The sequence below is a fragment of the Strix uralensis genome, chromosome 3 (assembly GCF_047716275.1).
Source record: "Strix uralensis isolate ZFMK-TIS-50842 chromosome 3, bStrUra1, whole genome shotgun sequence".
In the NCBI taxonomy this organism is placed as follows: Eukaryota; Metazoa; Chordata; class Aves; order Strigiformes; family Strigidae; genus Strix; species Strix uralensis.
This window is the reverse complement of record NC_133974.1, coordinates 117,065,663-117,086,235: the sequence shown is the minus strand read 5'-3', so window position 1 is coordinate 117,086,235 and position 20,573 is coordinate 117,065,663. Positions and strand designations below refer to the sequence as shown.

The following is a 20,573-nucleotide window of genomic DNA, read 5'->3' as shown; positions in this document are numbered from 1 at the left end:
ATAATTAATTTTAAGATGTATGAGTATTTGTTTAGATTCAGCACAAAGTGGAGGGCAGGGAGGAAAAAAGGAATGTCACTGAGCATAATGTAGCATGAGTAAATGCAAGGGGATAATATTAAAAACATGTCCAGGTCGTTTATAAGAACTCTTCAAAAGTGATTTAGGACTATGTTTCATCAAAAGTCAGTGGGACCTAGGCACCTCATTGGCATTGAAAATGTGAGTTGTGTTTCTGGAGGTGCCACAGAAGAACTGTAAGAACTTAATGCTGCGTGAGAAAATCCATTTCTGAGAAGAACATAATTTGTGGAAACAAAATAAAAGATGCTTTCAGAAATACTCATGTATGTGTCTTGTTATCAGTATCATGTCAGAAAAGGGAACACAAGGTAAAATTTTCAAACATGTCAACTCATTGATGCGTAGCAATCTAGAACTACTATCTGGCCTAGCCTAATCACCTAGGCTCCTGCCATCATTAATGGAGAAAACACGGTGCATCCAGAGGGCAGTTCATCCATCAATCATAACTATCTATCTTAGAACGGAAAGAATTGCCCTCTGGAGGTGCTCATCTCTCTAACGCTGGGGGGTGTCTGCATGGCTAGCTAAACTGAGCACCTAGCTTTTAGGTTCTGAGATGAATTCTGTCCTCACTGACTTAGGTGTTTTTGAAATCACCACCATTTTTAATGTAGGAATTTTGACAGGTTAGACACAGGTACATTTTCAGAAGGATGTTTTTTCCTGTGCACTTTTGTGGAGTTTTATTAAGTGTTCTCTTGAGGAACCAATGTCCTCGCGTAGCATTAGGTTCTCAGATTCTTAAGAGCCACTTACAGAGATGCAGTTTAATGGCAGTGGATGGAAGAGAAAAGTTAAATCTTACTAATGATTCAGTTTGGTGTATTTCCAGGCTACAGAGTTCCTTTAAGTTTCTTTAGCTTATCATCGCTTTCTAATAAGTGGTAAATAACATAGTAACATCAAGTTTTTTCAATATTTGTGAATGGAGTGGTACTTCAGTGTTGTTTAGTTTGCATTAATGTTCATTCTCTATTTCCTGTAATTCTCTTCTTTTTCCCCTTTCATGTCGTAAATTATGACAGAGCTAGTCATGCTGTAATAAATGGAATACAGCTATTTCTAATGATCTATGCTATTCACATTAGCATTAGGGTTTTTGTTCACTTCAAGTTTATGCCAGTTTATTAACATTTATCACTTGGATGAAATTGACATTTTAGTTGGTATAGAATTTCTATATAAATTCATAACCATTCTTTGCCAAACAAGCAAAGGTTAGCAGTAAGCAGATAACATAGCTTAATGAGGTCAAATCAAGCTGATTCATGATCACTATGGAGAAAAATATCCTCCTGGGGAAAATACTTGTGCTGAAAAATCCCATAAACCAAACCACTTGTTTATCTGTCATTCCCACAGAGATAGTAATGTAATTACTCTCATAATTATCTTCATTAGTGTCAGGAATTATCTGCAATTCATTCCTCTGCTCTGAGTATGTTTGTTTATTTGCTGATTTTTCTCTCAGATTTAGCCAACAGAGCTAAGAATTTTGTATTTGCAAAGCCATACAACAGACATCTGTGAAGCACTGTTCTGACATTCTCTCTGCTGAAATATAGATTGCTGTCTTTCAGTTTCAGAATCCCTGTGCCCATTCCCTGACATCTGCCCTTCATTACATGGTTCCCGTGCGACCAAGACGACAGATTGTCTATCCTCTGGAAGAGCTTGGCATAAACGCCCCATCAGAGCAGGTCTCCAAGGATCAGGTGGGTAACAGAAGCAGCAGCAGGCAAGAGGCATTGTGCCAGCTAATGCAGGGTTTGGCAGATGGGATGGCATTACCGTCTTAGTGTTGATAGGTTGCTTCTTAATTACATTGAACATGGTGTCCATACCCTTACAATCCCAGTTTTGCTTCTGCATGACCATCGCTGCTTCTAAGCTTGAATTTCAAACACATAACAAACAGCAATCACCGAACTATAACATTTACATATTAAATGCTTACATTTTAATGGTGTTTTTTCATTATATTACTTCAAACTCCCAATGCATTTTAAATGCTCTGACTTACTGTTTAGCCATCTTCCTGGTAAGTTTATTTAGGTATTATGCTCTGCAAGTGGAAAAAAGGCATTGTCATGCCTCTGACTATTTCTATAGAAATTGCTTAAGTAAATTTTATTTTTCAGTCCCAAACTTGGGTTTCTTCCATGCATAAGATACCCTCAAAGGACCCTTCAAAACATCAGGAATGATTTAACAGCAAAGGAAAAGATTGTTTTCACTACCCAAACAGTTCTTATTTGTGTAGCACTTGTTCAGTCTGGAGGTTCTAAACTAAAAGTCTCCTAAAATTTCATTTGTTAAATAACTTACACCTTATTCTGTCTTACATTTTTAAGTAGCTAAAATTTGATGTGAAGATGGTTCTTCACAAAAGTAACTAGCAATGCTGAAATATTAGCAAAAACACCATTAGTGATGAACACTCAGCAGGTAGCTGTAATTTCCTAAAGGAACATAATTAGGGAGCTTTACGTCTATCTACTAACTTCCAGTTGGCTGAGATGGGCTCCCATATAATATTTTTAGCGCTATCCTTTTCACAGTTAGTCAGTAATTTTTGGCATCCAAAACTCTTAATTAGGCAGCAGTTGGCAAAGCAAAATCCAGAACATGGCTGAGGCCATTGGTCTGAGTTTGGCTTTGTTGAACAGCCCTCAACATGCACATCCCTGCCTTCCTCTTCTCTGCAGAATAAACTATCTGATGCTTTTCTTTAAACTACTTCCTATTTCATCTTTAAAATTAACTGTTGCTCTCTTACTAAAAGAGCTCATCTTAGCATTTTTGTTGGAGATAGAAAATCACAGACTTGCTATGTATGAGAGATTTGCAAATCTGTTGTCTGCTCTGTTCCCAGGTTCTTCCTGAGAATTTCTGAGAGTTGCAGGCAGTGAGATAATTGTTTGAAATCTTGAAAGTTTAATGAATTTCTGTTTAATAAAATGTGCCAGATTTTCACTAACAAAGTTTTGCTGGGAAAAAAAAAAAGGCTAGCCATTGTATAAGTATCCATGCAATATGCACCAGCATTAATTATAGATTTTTGACAGACTGTGTTCTATCAAAACTGACATCTGGGGTTGATCCCTAGGTGGTAACTTGAGGATAAAGCTAGTCCGCTACTGCTGCCTGTAGTTTTCTGAAATACCAAGAATCTGAAACCATATAAAGCTAAAGTGACTCTTCTGTTGAGTGAATGAAATGGCCTTTGTCCACCATACTCTGGGAAAGCTATAACTTAAGAGGTAACCTACCATAGGGGACTGAGTGTACTCATAAGAATAGGAAGCTGGTGCTGCTTTTGGATCTTGGATGATTTGTTAGCTCTGGTAGTAGCCAGGCATAAGGCATTTGCCCTCTCTCTAATGTTTCAGAAAGGAAGATCAATCCCCATCAATAATCTTGCACATCCCTGCAAAATCCTGCAGCTAAGTTGCAAATAAAATGAGGTGTATTTTATAAAATTAATATAATCGAATTTCAGTAGGCACAAAATTATTATACTTCTACCTTTTTGTAGCAATCAAAAGGCCTGCTCAGACGTTCTGTAAACAGAAAGACATGATCTGTGTTGCAAAGAGCAAAATATCCCACCAAGGAGTTAAATGTGACAGCTCTGCAAAATGGAAAGGCTGAAAACTGTCACCTTAAAAATTACAGTGAGACAAGGTGAGACACGTTTTTGTCATAGAAGATGCTAGGAAGTGAGGTAAAATGGAAGTGTAAAAACAATGTCCTAAGGAACGCGTGGAGAAGAGGGGGAGAAGAGTGAAAGACAGACAAAGAGGCTCGAGCAGGAATTGGTGGGACGTTGTCTGAGGCAAGCACCTGGATAGCAGTAAGGAGAAAATATCTGCTATCATCTTTTTCATGGTGTTTCTAAACAAGATAGGGGCAGGATCTTGCAGGATCTTAAAAGCTTTGGGCAAGCAGGGATTCCAAGCAGTTGAGACCACTGCTCATTTCTTTATCACACTTCTCTATTCTAGCTTACCAAGCTTGTTTTAGCTGAGGGGGCTTTGCCTTCTCATATTAGAAAGCACTTCTTTCTGACATTAACCCATGCCTGCTTTGTTCCTGAAAGCTAGAGGACAAATTATCGTAATTCTTGTTTTAGATGCAATGATGGCAGGATTTTTTTCACATAAACTACAATATAAAAACTGTAAATGCAAGTCCATTTCAGAAATGTAAAATTTTCATTTGACTGCCTGTCCTAATTAATTGCTTGAGTATCTGTCACTTATGGTGGAGATAATTGTAATGAAATTCTTGCTTTGATACCCACAAGATGCCCCTTGATATCTAGCCATCAACATCTGCTTCTCATCTACTGCTTTTTCAGCTGCCTTCCTCTTGTTCCAACCTTTTTTGAGCTATATCTCTCCTTTTCTTGCTGCAAAATTTATTTTTCACCAGTAACAGCTTGGGGCTCAGCAGCACAGCCATTCAGTGTCTAAGCACAGCTCTTGATTTGTGCATATATATCTCTGTAGGCCATTAGTGGCACACTGGGAGCCCTGGGGCTCAATCAGTTTGTGTATCTCTTTAATACATTCCAGCCTGCTTGTGAGCATGAAGAGATTCACTCATAAATATTGACCCAGTACAGATAACTCAACCAAGATCCACAAGGACTCTTTCCTGTTTCCTTCTTCCAAAGCCAGAAGCGAAAGCAGCAATCTAAATCAGAAAAGCTTTGCCCTCAGCTAATTCCCATGCGTTGCCAGTCCAGATGGATCTCGGCTGTGCTGGAGAGGTGGTTTTCCTGCAGGTCTGGATCAGTTGTTACAGACAGATGAGCACCAGAAATTAAGTCTGTGGTAACTTGTTCTCATTGTCCCTCTGTCAAATCTCTCTATTCTACTGCAGTGTCTGGAAAAATCAAAAATGGGGAAATGCCATGCGCCACCTTGCCATGGATTCCTGGCCTGCTCACTCCTGCTTCTAGCAGGCAGTGTTACTGTAAATCCAGCATGAGTTGTATTTTGTGGTGTCTAAGAAAGCATAGGTCCTTATTCCTGTGGTCTCTCTGGGAGAGCTAGATGTAAGCTAAAGAGATTTACTCCTAAAATCCAGAAGTTTATCACGTAAAAACATAACTTACCATTACCTGAATGACTGTTTAACTGCAGTTTTCCAGCCACCCTGTTCTCTCCATATCCTTGTGATATTTCCCTTGGTTCAGTATTGTTTCTACTTTCAGCCAGGCTTTTTGTTTGTGTTGCCTCTTTGCTTATTGTTAAAATGACTGTGACTCCAAAGAAATAGAGAGTTTAGGAACTCTACCTGTTCCTCCTCTCTGTTGCCCAGCCTTTTTATTAAAGCTTTGCATACGTTTTAAGGCAACCACAAGTTTTTTCACTCTCTCTGTCTTAAACCACAGCTCTGTGCTGCTTCATCTCAGCATCAGAAGACCTGTCCCTTCCCAAGCAGTAGCTCTCCATTTCCTTAAGGGCTGCAAATTCTTATGAACATAGTAGTATCTTCCTGTAACAGTCTCTAATGACAGAGTATGTTTTTACCCCATTCTTTGAGATGGCAAATACATTTTGTTGCTGATTTTCTGTGTCTGTTCCTGCAAAACTATCTCCCATTGCTCTACTGAAGTGATCTGGATAAATCAGGTAAGAATTGACAGAGAAGGCACAGAGGGGGAGGCATTAAAATCCTCTGCCTCCCACTGCAGCCCTCTGGAACCGCACAGATGCTAACGATCTTATTTGCATCTAGTCCTGGAAGTGCCCAGACTTTGGGATGCCTGTTCAGCGTGTGCCTCTGCAACAAGCATATCAGAGGTTCCACATATTAGCTCAAAATTGCATCAGGCCATACATCTGCCATGCTCTAGGGTTTCAGGACACAGACCTGAAAAAGCTCCTGTCTGCTCATTAGATCAAACACTTTCTACAGCTGTTCCAAATCAAAAGGAAATCTCTGATTTTTGTATTCTGAATCAGTAACCAGTACTGAAGCGCCAATTGGCAGGAGATCCAAAGATTCAAAATCTTAATTCCCACAGTGTTAAAACAGATTAGATTATTATTGTGTTTTGCACATCTGTCAGTCATTTCAGTCATGTTACATTAAATAGTTGGTTACAACACAATACTAAGCATCTTGTAAAGTGCTGCTGGCCTTTACGGTGCATGTAATTATTGGTGGAATGGAAAACTATAGATAATTAAATAATTTTTAATGATTTCTTCATAAATAAACAATTTATAAACTTGTTTGCTTTCTCACCATCTGGGAACATTCTGTTATCCATCTGCTTCATGTAATTATCAATAAAAGGGAAGAATAGGTGATATAATTAACAAGAATAACTGATCCACAATGAAGAACAAAAATGTCACACATCTGTTGAATTATTTTCTTGTTTCTGCCCTTTCATTATTATTCATGCTATTGGGTTTGGGGTATTTTTTTTTATTTGTTTCATGACTGCATTCAAGCTGTCAGGTTGTATTTCACAGTTCAGAATTGTTTTTTCTGCTATAGCTCATAAAAAGAAGACAGAACAGTTATTAAAGCATTGCAGAAGCCCATCCAGTGTTGTACAAATTTATTTTGGAAAAAAACAAACCAACCCAACACTTTCTCAGTTACTTTTGTACTTCTTAAGTGATGCTACAGGTACATTACAGGAAATGTTTTAAATCAGGACAAAGAAGTAGTGAGTGAAGGAGGGTCAAGCAAAAAGCTGGAGTCAGAGGCACAGCCCAGCTTTGTGTTCTTTGAGCTAGTTGACTTTAAACTTGTCCAAGAGTTGAGTGTTGCCAGGATGGCTGATAGGTGTCCAGGAAATGATTCGGGGGGAGAATGCCTGTACAGCAGTTAAGTGCTGTACTCATTCAGTGGCCATGATTTCATTTCTGTGTGATTAAACAGTGTGCTTTCTCATCAGGCCTTTATTTTTAAAAAAAAAAAAAACAAACAAAAAAACCTCCAAACAAAAATAACTTTCATGTTACATCCTTTAATCTGCTATTGGAGATTATAAATTTTCCTGAAGCAAGTTAGTTGAAAGTTGGTTTACCTAACTGAAAAGCACACAGAGGGACATATCAGGATAAATGCTGTTTTGAATCTGAAGAAAAGACCTCATGTACATGGAATTCAGTAATGCAGTGTGTGAAAATGTGCCACTTTTTGTTCTGAGCAGTGGCATCAGCTGTGGAAGATGGTCTGCTTCTGCTCCTTCATACTTGCACTGCTTTACAGGTTATGTGAATTGAACTATTGCCCCTAGAATGTTAAAGTCTGCTTAACTCATACGTAATGAGTTAGTTTTATTAATAGCACTAGCCTTTTTTCTTCAAAAGAGGATTTTTCCTTTACCATTTTGAGCAAAACTTTCAGTGTCCTCTTTGGCCTCAAAGCAGTCATGGAACTTTCACTGTCACGTTATCAGTGGTGTGTACTGACTCTCTGACCATCTAGAAAGGGTTTGCAAGAACGAGAAGCTAAGAAAAGCAGACCTATTGTCCATATTCTTAGATTGTTGCTGTGTAGTTCTGCACCACCACATGAAACCATTTGGGGCCAGAACATGAGAAAAGACTGAAAACTTGTCCTCCTGTTTGTAACATGGGAAAAATGGAAGCTTAACCACAGAAGAAATGGTAAATGTTAATGTAAGATTCAAGAAGAAATTGGAATACAAAGCACTGATAACTTAATAGTTTTCAGTGCCAGTATGCATGTATTTTTGTGTGTTTACTTGGTTCCACACTGATGCTTATGGCAAGTGCTATGAATAAATGGCCTGAAAGCAGTTTAAAATATTTTTTTTTAAAAAAGTAAAATGGAAGAAAATACTTAAGACTTATAAAATGTTTTTAAACACTACATCGTTAGAGTAATCTTATAACTTGTTCTATCAAAGTGTATGTTCATGCATATTCTTTGTATGGCAGAAGATACTCAAATGAGTTGCAAGTGTAAGTACTATCCTGGACTATTCTGTATTAAATGAGCTCTTTTTATGTTCATTGTAAAGTTGCCAGACTTTAAAACTGAATGAATATGTCCAGTATGTTTGCCATGGTTTCTAAAAAAATGTAGCTATTAGGTAAAACTGAAAAAAATCTAAAATGTTTTCACAAGCTTGACAGAAACTTTCACTTTTGGGGCAGCTTGTTTAAAAAGGAAAATAAACCATGTATGAGTGTTTCTATAGGAAGCTCTTCTCTAGATGACAGTATCTCCCCCAGCAAACTCCTGAGGCATTTCATTCTATATAGCTTCTACTTATGTTTAGGCCAGCTAATTATAAGTTGCCCTAACTCCACACTTCTATGGTAGTGTCTGTGTAGTTGGGACACATCTGACTATACCTTCCTCAGTACTTCTTAATGAAAAAAATTGAACAGGATCTTGAATGGTTTGAATCAACAGCTCAGACTGAGCATAACCCATTACCCTGACCCATCAGGGAAGAGGGGTAGAAGGGGCTCAGAATTGATATGCTGATAGTTAAAACCTTGCTGTCAAGGTGGAGGAAAGCTGAGGAAAAGGATGGGACATTTGCAGCACATGTCTGCAAGCCCCAGCTAGTCCAGAGAGTGCAGCTAGAAAATTTTAGCTTAGTTGCATTTAAAAGATAATTAAAAACAAGGAGTTAAAATAAGCAGATTTTAAAACATGGGAGGAGAGACTGTGTACAACAGAACAATCTGTTCTGAATAAGCAAAGCTTTTTGCTTCTAACTGAACAGTTAAGGAGAAATTGAGAGAGCAAGGTTTTTCTCCTTCTGCATTCAAGGAGAAATGTCGAGAAGGTGGACAGGTACAGATACAAGTACTATAAAGCAACAGAGCCTTTGCTTTGGAGTGCGTGCCCACCTGAAGCGCAAATGTGTGTAAGAGCACATCTCAGTGCTGCTTGCAGAGCTGCAGTTACTGGTAGTATCCATTCCCCATCGTGGTCTGTATGTATTACCACAGAAACAGTTAGCCATGCTTCTGTAGATGCCTTCTCTCCAACTGTACTCCATAATAAAAGTTGAAAGTGCACTGAATTACTAAAAGTGGTTAAGAAAAGCTGTTGGTGTTATTTTACTTTATAGCTGGCTGCCTTCTACAAAAGTGTATTCTGACTTTGTAGAAAATGTGTAGTAATAGGAGGTTTCATTTTGGCTCAGTTTCAGTTCTGTATGAAGTCAGTTGAGGCACTGGAATGTACTGAAAGTGACTAAAATGCAAAAAGTTTTTCATGGATTTTTTTTTTTTTTTTAAATCATTAAGCCTCTGCTAAGATAAAGAGAATAAATATAGCAAAGACAGCCTAGATATGATGGGCAAGAGAATTCTTTGCTTTTTAAACATCAAGATTCCTGTATCAAAGTTAAAGCAGAAGCATTCCTATGTGTTATAATTTGTATATGAACACATTGGTATTACAAACAAAGGCTTGGTGTATATAGTTTTCACTTAACCAGGAAAGGAGTATTAATTTTTAAAGAAGTAACTGTTGCTTAAGATGCTATTGTGCTTGAGTAATGAATTTTTAATGCTTTTGTAGTATATGCATGGGTTAGAATCCATTATTTATTGTACCTCCACTTGCTTGGTAAAGGTGATGATTTTATAGCACCAGTAGTCATGCAAACACAGTCATTCTGAACTGATGGCTGATAATAAATTTCCTTACTGTAAATGTCAGTGGGTTTTGTGTGTTGCTGCCATTACATCTTGTTTGGAAGGCTGAATATCACACAATTATGGGAGGCACCAGATGGCATCATTAACAGGAATGCTCTGAATGTTTACCACTTATGTGCATGTGTGAAATTAAAAGTAAGATGACCTATCTTTATTTTGAAAGCATGGTGTCAGTACTATACAGGTGTTAATGACATTTGCAGCAAACTGAAATAGTAATTTCTGCTTAAAAACAGGTCAGACTTGTTTTAAAGCTTTTTTGAAGCGTTTTGTAGCTTGACTTTGGAAGTAGCATAATTCCAGCTTGTAAGGAGGGCACAGATATTTTTTCCACAGAAAGGTAATGTTCACTATTACAAAATGGAGAACCACAGCTGCTCTCACTAAAATACAACTCTGCAGTAAGCTGCAAATCAATCTCCTCTTGTATCCTTGTACTTTTGGTTTCCTTGTGTTCATTATGTTTAGTATGAAATGTGATTCTTTTTTTTACATTTCATTTTTTAAAACTTTTTGATTTTATACATTTCTTACATTTTTCAGTTAATTCAGTGCATTTAGAAAATGCTAACCTCCGTTGCCATGAGTCTGTATGCAGAGTAGCTACAGTGGACAGAGATGCTTCTGTCTTCTCCCTTTCCAGAGCATACAGAATTCTGTTTTGATTTGGGTATTGGGGTAGTTGTGATGAATTGTGGTGGTATCTTCTCTCAAGAGAAGTCCTCAGAGGGAAAGCTTCCTGAGCCAGCCAGCATTGAGAGATTCTTCCAGTTTAGTCTCATCAGGGATATCCAGGTTTTTTCAAAGTGCCTTTTGGAGCTGGACCACATAGATGAAGCAGGACTTGCTTAAAATCAAAGCTTAAGGAAATCCTTTCATTCATTGTGGAAGAAAATAATGCCTGGAAATGCTAGCAGTATTTTCAGTTACATATAATTTTGATGTTTATAGGTAATTCTTAATTTTGTTATATTTTGTTTATTCTACATGAAGGTGGTATAATTAATGTGTACTCTGATGGCACAAGAACTTTCTAAAATAAAGCCGAGAAGTTAAGGAGACATTGTTTAAGTTAATAATGGACTTTGGCTGGCTGCTCAGACCCTGGCCCTAGTGCAGGAAAGTGTTTTCCATATCCATTTACATTCAGAGCCTATTAGAATAAGTTACTGGTTTTCCATTAATTTTTAATGGCTTTGGGTTCAGACTGTTAGATCCAACTTCTCTTGTGAAATTGTCAGTAAAGAATGAGCTTTGATTTTAAAATGATGTAACTTGGAGTCTACTTAGTTGGAATGACTTAATAGCATTTTAATAATTATGCCACTAAAAGCAGGATTTAAAGAATTCTCTGTCAGCCCTGATACTTGGGAAGCATTTGTATGCCCTTTTGACCCTCCAAGCCCCAGCCTTCTCTGTGCAGGAGAGCAGAGTGCCATGACGGTGATTTTGGCACAGACTAGTGACAGGGACCAAGCTGCAGGCACCCACTGGCTGGACCCAGGCTTGGGACATGCTCTGTCTGCCTTCTGCAAGTGCATGGTAAAGGATATGCTCACACATCGAGGACTGCATGACTAACAATGAAGGTTGATATGTTGTTCAGATGTCTTAGAAATTTATTCAAATAACCTGTTTAAAGATGAGAGTTACAAAAATGAATTGTGTAAATTATGTGGTTAGCGCAAACCATTAATTTTGGTAGTTTTCAACTTCTGAATTACTTGGCTTTTTTTTTCATGTTATTTATTTAGCTTCTTATGGCAGTCTTAATAGGCTGTTAAAAGAATTCTTCACCCTTTAGCATCTGTCTACTTTAAAGGTACGGGTTGCAATCCTTTTCCAGGGTTGCTGTTTCAAGAGCGTGATGAGGCAGGAGCTCCTGGCTGCCCAGATTCCAGGGCAGTTGCCACCTGTTGAATTGTTGGTACAGTCACCAGCAAGCAAATCTAAAAGACGTTTGGCTTTCCTGCAGTTTTGCCTGGAGAAGCTAATACACTAAATTGTAGAAGCGCAGAAACTATAGCTATTCTTCCTTGCCAAGAAGGCAAAAAGACTGTTAATCTGTCAGGGATGAATGGCATTCTCTGGGAGAAAGCACGTCATGGAGAGGAGCTGGCACTCTGCTGTGGCTACGTGGAGAAGCAGAGCTGTGTAGTGAGGGTAGACCTGCTCTTACCCCCACCAGGAAGCACACAGGCCCTGCAGGGAAAGCGCAAGTGGAAGTTTGCTTCCTTGAACTGCCCAGCCCCTGTGCTGTGGAGCCTTATTGCTGGATAATCACCAACGTCATGGACCACAGCACAAAAATGTACCCTAGGATGCCGCTGGTCCTCACTGCAACGGCCAGAACCAATTAAAGTGCCGGAGAGGTACCCCAGCGGAATGGTTTCCGTGACAGCTTTCCCAAAGCACCTCTGCCTCTCGAGCAGACCTGTCTCCATGTGGACTGGCACAAAGCAGCACAGGCGGCGAGGGCTCAGCACCAGTCCTGTCCTCCTTGGCCAGGCTGGGTCTGCAGCAGCCTGGCGTCGCCTGCCGGCCCGCGTCGTGCTCCCTGGGACCAGTTTGATGCAGGATGGTGCCCCCTGAGCAGTCGATCTCAGCAGCACCTTGGTGGTGGCAGGGATCCAGGCAGTGCTGCCAGGCAGGACCATGCACGTGGTCATCAGCTTGGAGGGATTCAGTCCAGCGTTCGAATGTGTAACCGTGCATTCAGTCTCATTTCCGCTGGCGGGAAATGCTTTCAATTAGAAGTACTGTCTGCTGGGCTGCTGTCAGCACAGTGAACCCTTTACAGATGCTGGGTTTGTATGCAAGGTGGAGGCATCGGTCATTCTTCTAGTCAGATGACTGAGTGAGTCTTTGGGATCTGCTAACATTGCTGGTGAGCAGTGTGCACATTGGTTTATCTGCCTCTACAGATTGGCTCAGTGTCTGTTCCAGCTGCTATTCCCAGAGACTAATGCAAACTGCTAGTTTTTTTTCCTTGGTTGGTTGTTTCTGTGCAAACTGTGCACAGTCAAAGTCTTCTCATAGGATTCCTTTACCTAGTGACTGGCCATACGTGTTTCTCTGCTGTATAGACTTGGAGCTTATGGGGGTCAGTCCTTTGCAAGGACTTCTGAAGAGCAGGACAGTGAGACAACCTTTTGGCATCGCATTGATAGACACTGTATAGTTACTGCAAGCTCCAGTTTTGCTGTTGTGCCTTTGGGCACAGCCAGATTGTCTCTGAGAGTAAATCAGTCTAACTTCTTGATGTCAAGTGTAATAGACCTGTGATGGCTTATGTAAATTTGTCATATAGCATTGAAAACCATCCAGCCCAACCTCTACTGTATTTCCTTCCACATTTATGTTGGGAATCCAGCTAGGTAATAGCTGGAAGTTATTTCAGGCCAAGGTCCTTAGATGTTGCTACATTTTTGTAAATTTTTTTGAATCTTGGCCAAAAAAAAAAAAGTTTCCATTTGCTACCTGCTTTTGCCCCCTCCAAGAATACCTTGTGGGATAGAAATAAACAACAGACAAAGGTGAACTGTGAAGCAATGACTGCTGTCAGAGGTTTAGTGACTTTTTTAACAATGAGAATTGGTCTCCTTAAGACAAATTTCTTTATCTTAAAATCTGGGGAAACTAACTCTGAGAGACAGCCATGTGCTTTACCCCCTTGCCAGCTTGAGTGGCTTTGATCAAGTTTCTGTGCCTTCCTGTGTGTCACTTTCTTCACCTGAAAGATGGGGGAGAACTGAGCTCTCTGAAAATGGCACCATTTAGATTTTAGCTATTTGTCCTTTTAAGCTGGGCAGCAAACAATCATGAGATCTTTATGCAAGTGTGAACTGTCCAGCCCTCTTTGGGCTGGGAATCCAAATGTTAATGCTAAACCAAAAAAAGAGCAGTTTCTTACCATGGTAACAGTGGTTCTGCAAGGAAATTAAATATATGTGTCCGTGCTCTGCTTTCCTTTGCTGCTTTTTGGAGTTTCACTGGAAATCCCTGATTTCATAGGGTGTCATAGGGATTGGCATAGGATTGGTCATGAATATAGAGACTGTTTCTCCAAAAGCTGAAGATCAGCGTTTAGCCTCATGAAGATTGGTATAATACTGACTTAATTCATAAAGGCCTTTGTGGTCTATGGATGAAAAATATTATATAAAGGCTAGGTATTATCTATGCAAACAGATACTAAAGAAGGGTTCCTCTGACAAAACAAAATGATTAAGGCTGCAGTCTTCATCACAGTTGTATTTTTTTTCCTTCTGTTTCTGGTGTTTGGGTAAATCTGTAAATGCTTGAAAACAGCTTTTGAAAACATGTTTACAGACGTTCCTAATGAAACTTTTTGGAATGTAGCTAGTATTTAGAAAAAAAAAAATGCAGGCTGAAAAAGCATGCATTTTCTAATAATTTTTGTTCATATCTCCTTGGTAAACAATGATTTTTCTTTTTTTCCCTTGTGATTCAAATGGAGCTTGAAATTAAAATAGCTCTGTTTGTTCACCTTCTTGTTTGCCCGCCATTACCGCTGACCTCAGCACTAATCTAGGAGCAGGCTTGTTAATAATTTTTACTCCTCCTGATTGTTTTTACAGTAACAGAGTTCAAATTATGTAGATCCTGTACAGCAGTAACTATCACTCAGATTTCTCAGTAACAAATGCTAAATTGAAACAAAAGCATTACAGGCAGGCATAGAATCCCCCAAGATGGGGCTGTGAGAGTCCCTCGGGGAGGTTCCCTGTTACTTCCTATAGTAATGAGGGATCTATGAAGTTGCTGAGTACATAACAAATGAGACAGTCCCATGTTTATCTTGTAGTACCCTGAGCAGCCCTTCTGAATTCAGGAGCACTTTAACGTACTTAAAATTTAGCAGGCATTTAAGTGTGTTTAGCTGGATAAGGCCCAAGTCCTCAGTGTGTAATAAAATCAAGTCTAAATTCTGTTGCATTACGGAATCTTTGCATGACTAGTTCCAGCAATGAGTGTTAACAGCTCTCTGACACACTGCTGATATGTTACTAGGATGTGTGTACCAATACCCAATTCAGAACATAGCGCTGCTCTTTTTCTGTCAAAGTTGAAATCCTCTGTCTGACTTCTTTTTTCATTTTGGGGAGTTTGGTTACCTTTTTTTTTTTTTGTTTAAATGAAGGTAACATTTGCTCTAAAATCAGACCTGTTGTGGAACAATTATAATAAATATCTTTAGAAATCCTGCAAATAGCCCGCAGTCCAATGTTTAAAAACAGAACTAAAAGGAGCTACAAAATATTCTCTCTCTGAGTTTGTGCCACCAATGTATATTGCTGAGTAAATGTACAACGAATACATTCCCAGGCAACGGGCAAACTGAGTGGCTATCCACATGGGAGATCAGGCATGCACAATGATTGTGTGATGCTTTACATGGTTTGAAAGTGCAAAGGAAAAAATGCATACTAACATATTTGCTAAAACCAAATAATTATTTCATGTATCTTTTTCCACTGGTTACTTGGGGTAGAAGGATGTGTGAATTTTTAATGCTATAAATTAATCCTACTCTGGCACATATTGTGCTATGAGATCATGAAGTGAAAGACATGATTTACATGCAGGGTTTGTGTTTTCAGTGGAGTATGCTGAGAAATGCATGAGCATTTTCAATGAAGGTAAAGTTTGAAGGCCTCTAAGTGGATGGCACTGGCTGTCCATGTGAGAAAATATCCCTGGTGGTTTAATCAAGAGGGGCCACCTTTGTCAGCAGTCAGCATGGAAGGCATCGAGGGGCCTCTGCTCTCCTGGGTGGAAGCAACATGACAGGCAGTGCAATGGCAGGTGCCACAGTGGAAAGGAGGGAAAATAATCTTTTTGATAATCAAAGGAAATACTTTTTTTCCGAGCTATGCCTTTTCTAACAATAGCGATTATTGCTTTTTGCCTTACATTAGTTAATGATTGCTGGTTTATTTAATAAATTGGATACAGAATAAACAAGTTAGAGTTTGCTATTGACCTATCAATTATGATGTCTGATTACTCCTCTGGGGAACATATGTAGTCATTTGTCCTGACATTTTGTTAAAATAAGGTGGTATTATGGGACCAATCCACCTAATTCCTTACTCCCTGGGGCCGTTTAGTGTACTTAGCTGTTAGAAAGGTGATTTCTGAAGCATGACAGCTGTTGGTGTTGGGGCCATTGTGAGGTGAACAAAACCAGTTATATTCTACTCATGTGCTGCCTTTGTATCATTGATACAGAAACCATTTCATAAATTAGATACAACTCTTCCCTAGGAAATTGTATTACTGCTTTGTATTTCATTTTTGGGAGTACATTTAAAAAAAAAAAAAAAAAAAACAAAACACAACACAGCACTGCAGTAGAAGGAGATGTTTGAACTTGGCATTGCTGTAAGGTCTGTTGGGTTTATCCTGTTAGGTGCTGACATTCCTGTCTAGTTATTTTGGTTGATTAGGTACATTACAAGTAGCGTCTCTTCATGTTCTTTTTACCATTTCATTAGTTTTGTTAAAGGCCACATTTCAACAAAAGCATCACTACTAATTTTTCTTCCAGCAGCATTGCTTTTCCAGAATGTTGCAGCTCTCCACGTGCAGCAAAAATAGCCTGGCAGAGTTCTTGTCTGCAGAGTTCACAAACCCAAGGGATTTGAATACCAAGATTAGGGCATTAAGCACAGTAACCTCAGCACCTATTTGTTGTGGTACCATGAGATCTCTGCAAGTGTCAGCGCTTGCAGAACAATGTCAAGCGTTGTAGCTGGGGCGTAGCCATTTAGTATGTTATAAAAACCATAGTCTGAGTTCTGTTTTAAGCAGTGGGGGATGCCTTTAATAACTGGCATTGGTTCTTCTCATTTCTTAAAATCTCTTCCAGTGATGTACATTTTCAATGAAATAGAAAAGGTTTTCTCAGTTCCTGAAATGTGAAAATACTACAGATATATTTCATTTATGATCAAAGCTATTTTACTGCCAATCCTGCTGTAAGAAGTGTTTAACCGCGTTAAAAAGCACTGGCTTTGGAGTACACTGTTAGGCTTGTTTGTAGAGCCTTGCAGATGTCTTCTATAACACCAGTTTGGGGAGCATTACAGTCCTCCTGTGGCTTAGCCCTGGCAAGTCAAGGCTTTCCTTGGTGCAGGGTTGCCTGTGAGGTTGGCGGGCATGTGCTAGGTTTCACGCTTGTGACTTCTCCATTAAGTAGCCACTTTGGGCTAGTATACTTTTTAAGATATCTTCTGGAATTTTCTTAGTGAAGTCCGGTCCCTGAGATGAATCTGGCTCACCACTGGATGTCATCATTGCACTGTGGTGAACTGCAACTGAGAGAACATTTATCTGGCAGTAAAAAATAATGTTGCCTGACCAAAGAAGACATTTAACTTTGCAACGTTTTAAATGACTTGTTATACAGTGATGACAGTTTGCAAGTAATGGGTCCATAAGCCTTCCTCAAGGTGTAGGACAGCACTCTACTGTGTTACATAGCCAATTCTCCACCTTCTGTAGTGAGGCTGTGCTGAAATCTCAGCTGTGGGTCTCCACCATTGCAAAGCCGTGGTATAAAAGATCTCTTGGGGATCTCAATGTGCCAAGTACTTCTTAAGAAGGTCAATGTCATTACCATAGCTTTAAAATAAAATACTTATTCTTCATATATTGAGTTACTCTGTCAACTAATATGTAGAGAATATATTTCTACTGTAATTTCACAGGAGGAATTTAGAGGACTTAATTTTATTAACCCTCTGTCTCCTATTCGTAATAGAGGAAAACTTGTTAGAAGTCTTAGATTGCTTCCTGCCTAAGTGACACAGCAGAAATATATAGGAGAAGTGTCTGACAAATAATAAAAGTAGCTCCATTTTCTATTTGTCTTTTCAGTGCATTTATGAACCTGAAATTATGCATTCTGTGAAATGGGAATATATACAACACAAAACAATAAGAAAAATGTGAATTGTGTTGTACTGCAACATGGAAAGTATTTCCCTGTCTCTCATCAGAAATTTGAAAAGTAAATGTAGTTCAGGGCAGAAAAAAAAATGTCAAATGCAATATTATCTCTTGGCACTTTCTTGCATATTTGTTTTGAGAACTGTTAGCTAGTGAGACCTAGAGACACAAATTAAAAAAAAAAATATATGGAGTTTATTTTCTTAACCAGTGTATGCATTAAGAAGAATGGAAACTGAGAAACTAGTAATTAAAAACTTTATGTAAGATTTTTGTTCAGGGTGTTGATCTCAGTGGCATTGAGATACTAGTTTATTCACTTGACAGCCCAGCTTTCAGTGTATCTGTTCTGTATTTAAGAAAAAAGAAAGTTAATTCTATCATTTTGGAAGAGAGTTTTCAATGAAACACGCAAAGACACTCAAGATATAGATTCCTAATTAATTTACAAGTAAATCCATTTCCATAAATAAAACAGCAAGAGTAAAAACTGCTCTAGAAGGTAGAAAAATGGCCTTAACATTATGTAACTATATGTTCCCCAGGTGTTACCTAAATGGTAGTAAATTACAGAAGAGGTGGTGTTTTATCCTCTCTTACAAGGACTCCGTAGCATCTTTTCCAGGAGAAGCCAGGCTATTAAGCTCTGCTGATTTTCTGTGACCTATTAGACATGCACATATTTCAACATTTTAGTACCATTTATCTACTGTGTTATCTTGTGCCGTGCACAGAAAAATCATAGTATTAGTCATGTCAGTGAGCCATATTAAGTTTTGTATGAATGCAAGGTAATGCATTACCGATGGCTTAATGATTCTTAGCAGATTTTTGCTGGTTCTTTTAATGCATTTCTATGTCATTTTACGTATTTTTTACAGATGAGTTATTCTTTGAACCACATAAATCGAAAGCTGGTACTGGAATCTAAAGCGTCTATCAACACTAGAATTGTGGTGGTTGGTGCATCTGATGTTGGAATCTCTTTTCTGGAAACACTCATTTTTTGGTGAGTTTTTAATTTGGTTTCCTTTACTGAGAAGAATATGTTACCTTTTGTTTGAAGGGGATTGCTTCTTCCATTTAGACGCATGTTTTGAGTCTGTATCTAAGTATTAGATGTTAAAGGTCTGAGTATCTGGGTATGAAGAGATAGGTGCTTGCATCCTGGCTGACTCTGAAACTCAAAAGTGCTGACAGAGTTGCTCATAGATCCTCAAGGTGAAGGCACACTGCAGATGAAAATTCCACACGCTTAAAATCTCTTTGACCATTTTTCTTACACAAAAATACTATAGGTGGAGGTTAAGCCCATAGCAGTATTGATCTTTAAAGCTAGTTGTGCCCAGGGGGATTACAAATCACGGTCTGAATCCCTCCCTTCTTTTACCTCCTTGTGATGCTGTGTTTTCAGAGCTGTACAGAAATGTATGACATAACTTGCTGAGTTGTAACCTCACTGTGATTCTTTTGATTCTGATAACACCTGTTTGATACCTTTGATTCTGATGAGGCTTTTGATGTTTGGGACTGTTCAGGAACCAAAAAATTGTCATTTCTGGCTCTTCTGCCATTTTTGCTGTAGACTCTAGAGCAGGTATGGGAAAGGTCTAGCAGAGGACACCGCTCTGTGTCAGTCTTGACCTGCTTGGTGGCCTGGTGGCCCACCAAGAGCACAGTCCGTCAGCATACATTAAAGTATTTTTCAGCAGTAAAACTGTGAATCGAATTGCTGTGGTTACCTTGAGTTATGCAAACTGGAGTAAATAAACTCTATAAACTGGTTGAGAAGGGGAATAAATATATGCAACAGTTTTTATACCTTCCACTGTGTAAGCCAAGTAAACTTGTGGACAAGTTCTGCAGCTTTACACTTTCCAAAGTTAGGACAGGGCTGCCCTGTCTCTGATATCCCACTGCTTGCACATTCTGTGTCAGTATCTGCTTCATACCAGTTTTAGAGAGTTAGGAAGTCAGACTCTGTATGTGAGAATGCAATTGTTTTCCCCATAGATTAAACATATATACTAGAAATGTCTTGAAAGACTCGCAGAAATGAATATAAAATTCAAATTCCAAATGTGGTTGTTGCAACAAAATGTTCCTTACAAAAACTAAGGAAGTCTGGCGTTTTTGTGGTTGACGGAGAATTGAAAAGCTTGCCTATTTTTTCAGTTAAGTCAAGAGTCTGTATTTCTACAACAACCATTAACAACATCACAAATTAAAATATCAATATGGCAAGAGAAGAAGTTGGAGAGCTTTATGGATGTTGTTATATTGCTGGAGCAGTGAAGAAAAAAACCTCCTGCTTCCTCTTTTTTCTTAGTTCCTGACTTCCTGTAGAGCATCCTCTCTTAGGGTAAACTCATTTTCCTCTCATCCTCCTGTTCTCAGCACCTTTTAGGCTTTCAGTTCCACTCCAAATTCAGTTTAAAATGTGCTTTAGAACTATTAGCCACTTTCTTGTTATTCATCCTGTGCTGTTTATTACTACTAGTTTTCCCTCGCTGGGAGGGAAAACCAAAGCATATTGATGCTCCAAGTCTGTCAGCCAGAAGCTAAGTCTTTCTGTAGTGAACAGGACATACAAATAGTATTACATCTGTGGGGCAATCATTTACAGCTATCCTCCTCCGAGACATTTCAACCAAGACTTTTCAGCCAGAAGTTTTGTTTGAACCACATTCTAGCAAAGACTTCTTGCAGAACATGTCCTTCTTGTACACAGGAGAGAGTGCTTGTCTTCAGTGCTGCACAAATGGAGTGCTCCCACTTAAGAGAAATTGAGTATGGCTCTGAGAAGGCAGAAAGCAAGCAGTC

At 38.9% G+C, this 20,573-nt stretch overlaps 1 protein-coding gene across 1 annotated transcript in view; it reads left to right on the top strand.

Annotated features, from left to right (window-relative positions):
- CFAP61 (cilia and flagella associated protein 61) overlaps positions 1-20,573 on the top strand; it is a 119,631-nt gene that overhangs the window by 36,617 nt on the left and 62,441 nt on the right. The window contains exons 16-17 of the mRNA XM_074864088.1: positions 1,668-1,802; positions 18,632-18,759. Of these exons, the coding sequence (XP_074720189.1) occupies positions 1,668-1,802; positions 18,632-18,759 (263 nt within the window). The remainder of the gene's footprint in view (positions 1-1,667; positions 1,803-18,631; positions 18,760-20,573) is intronic.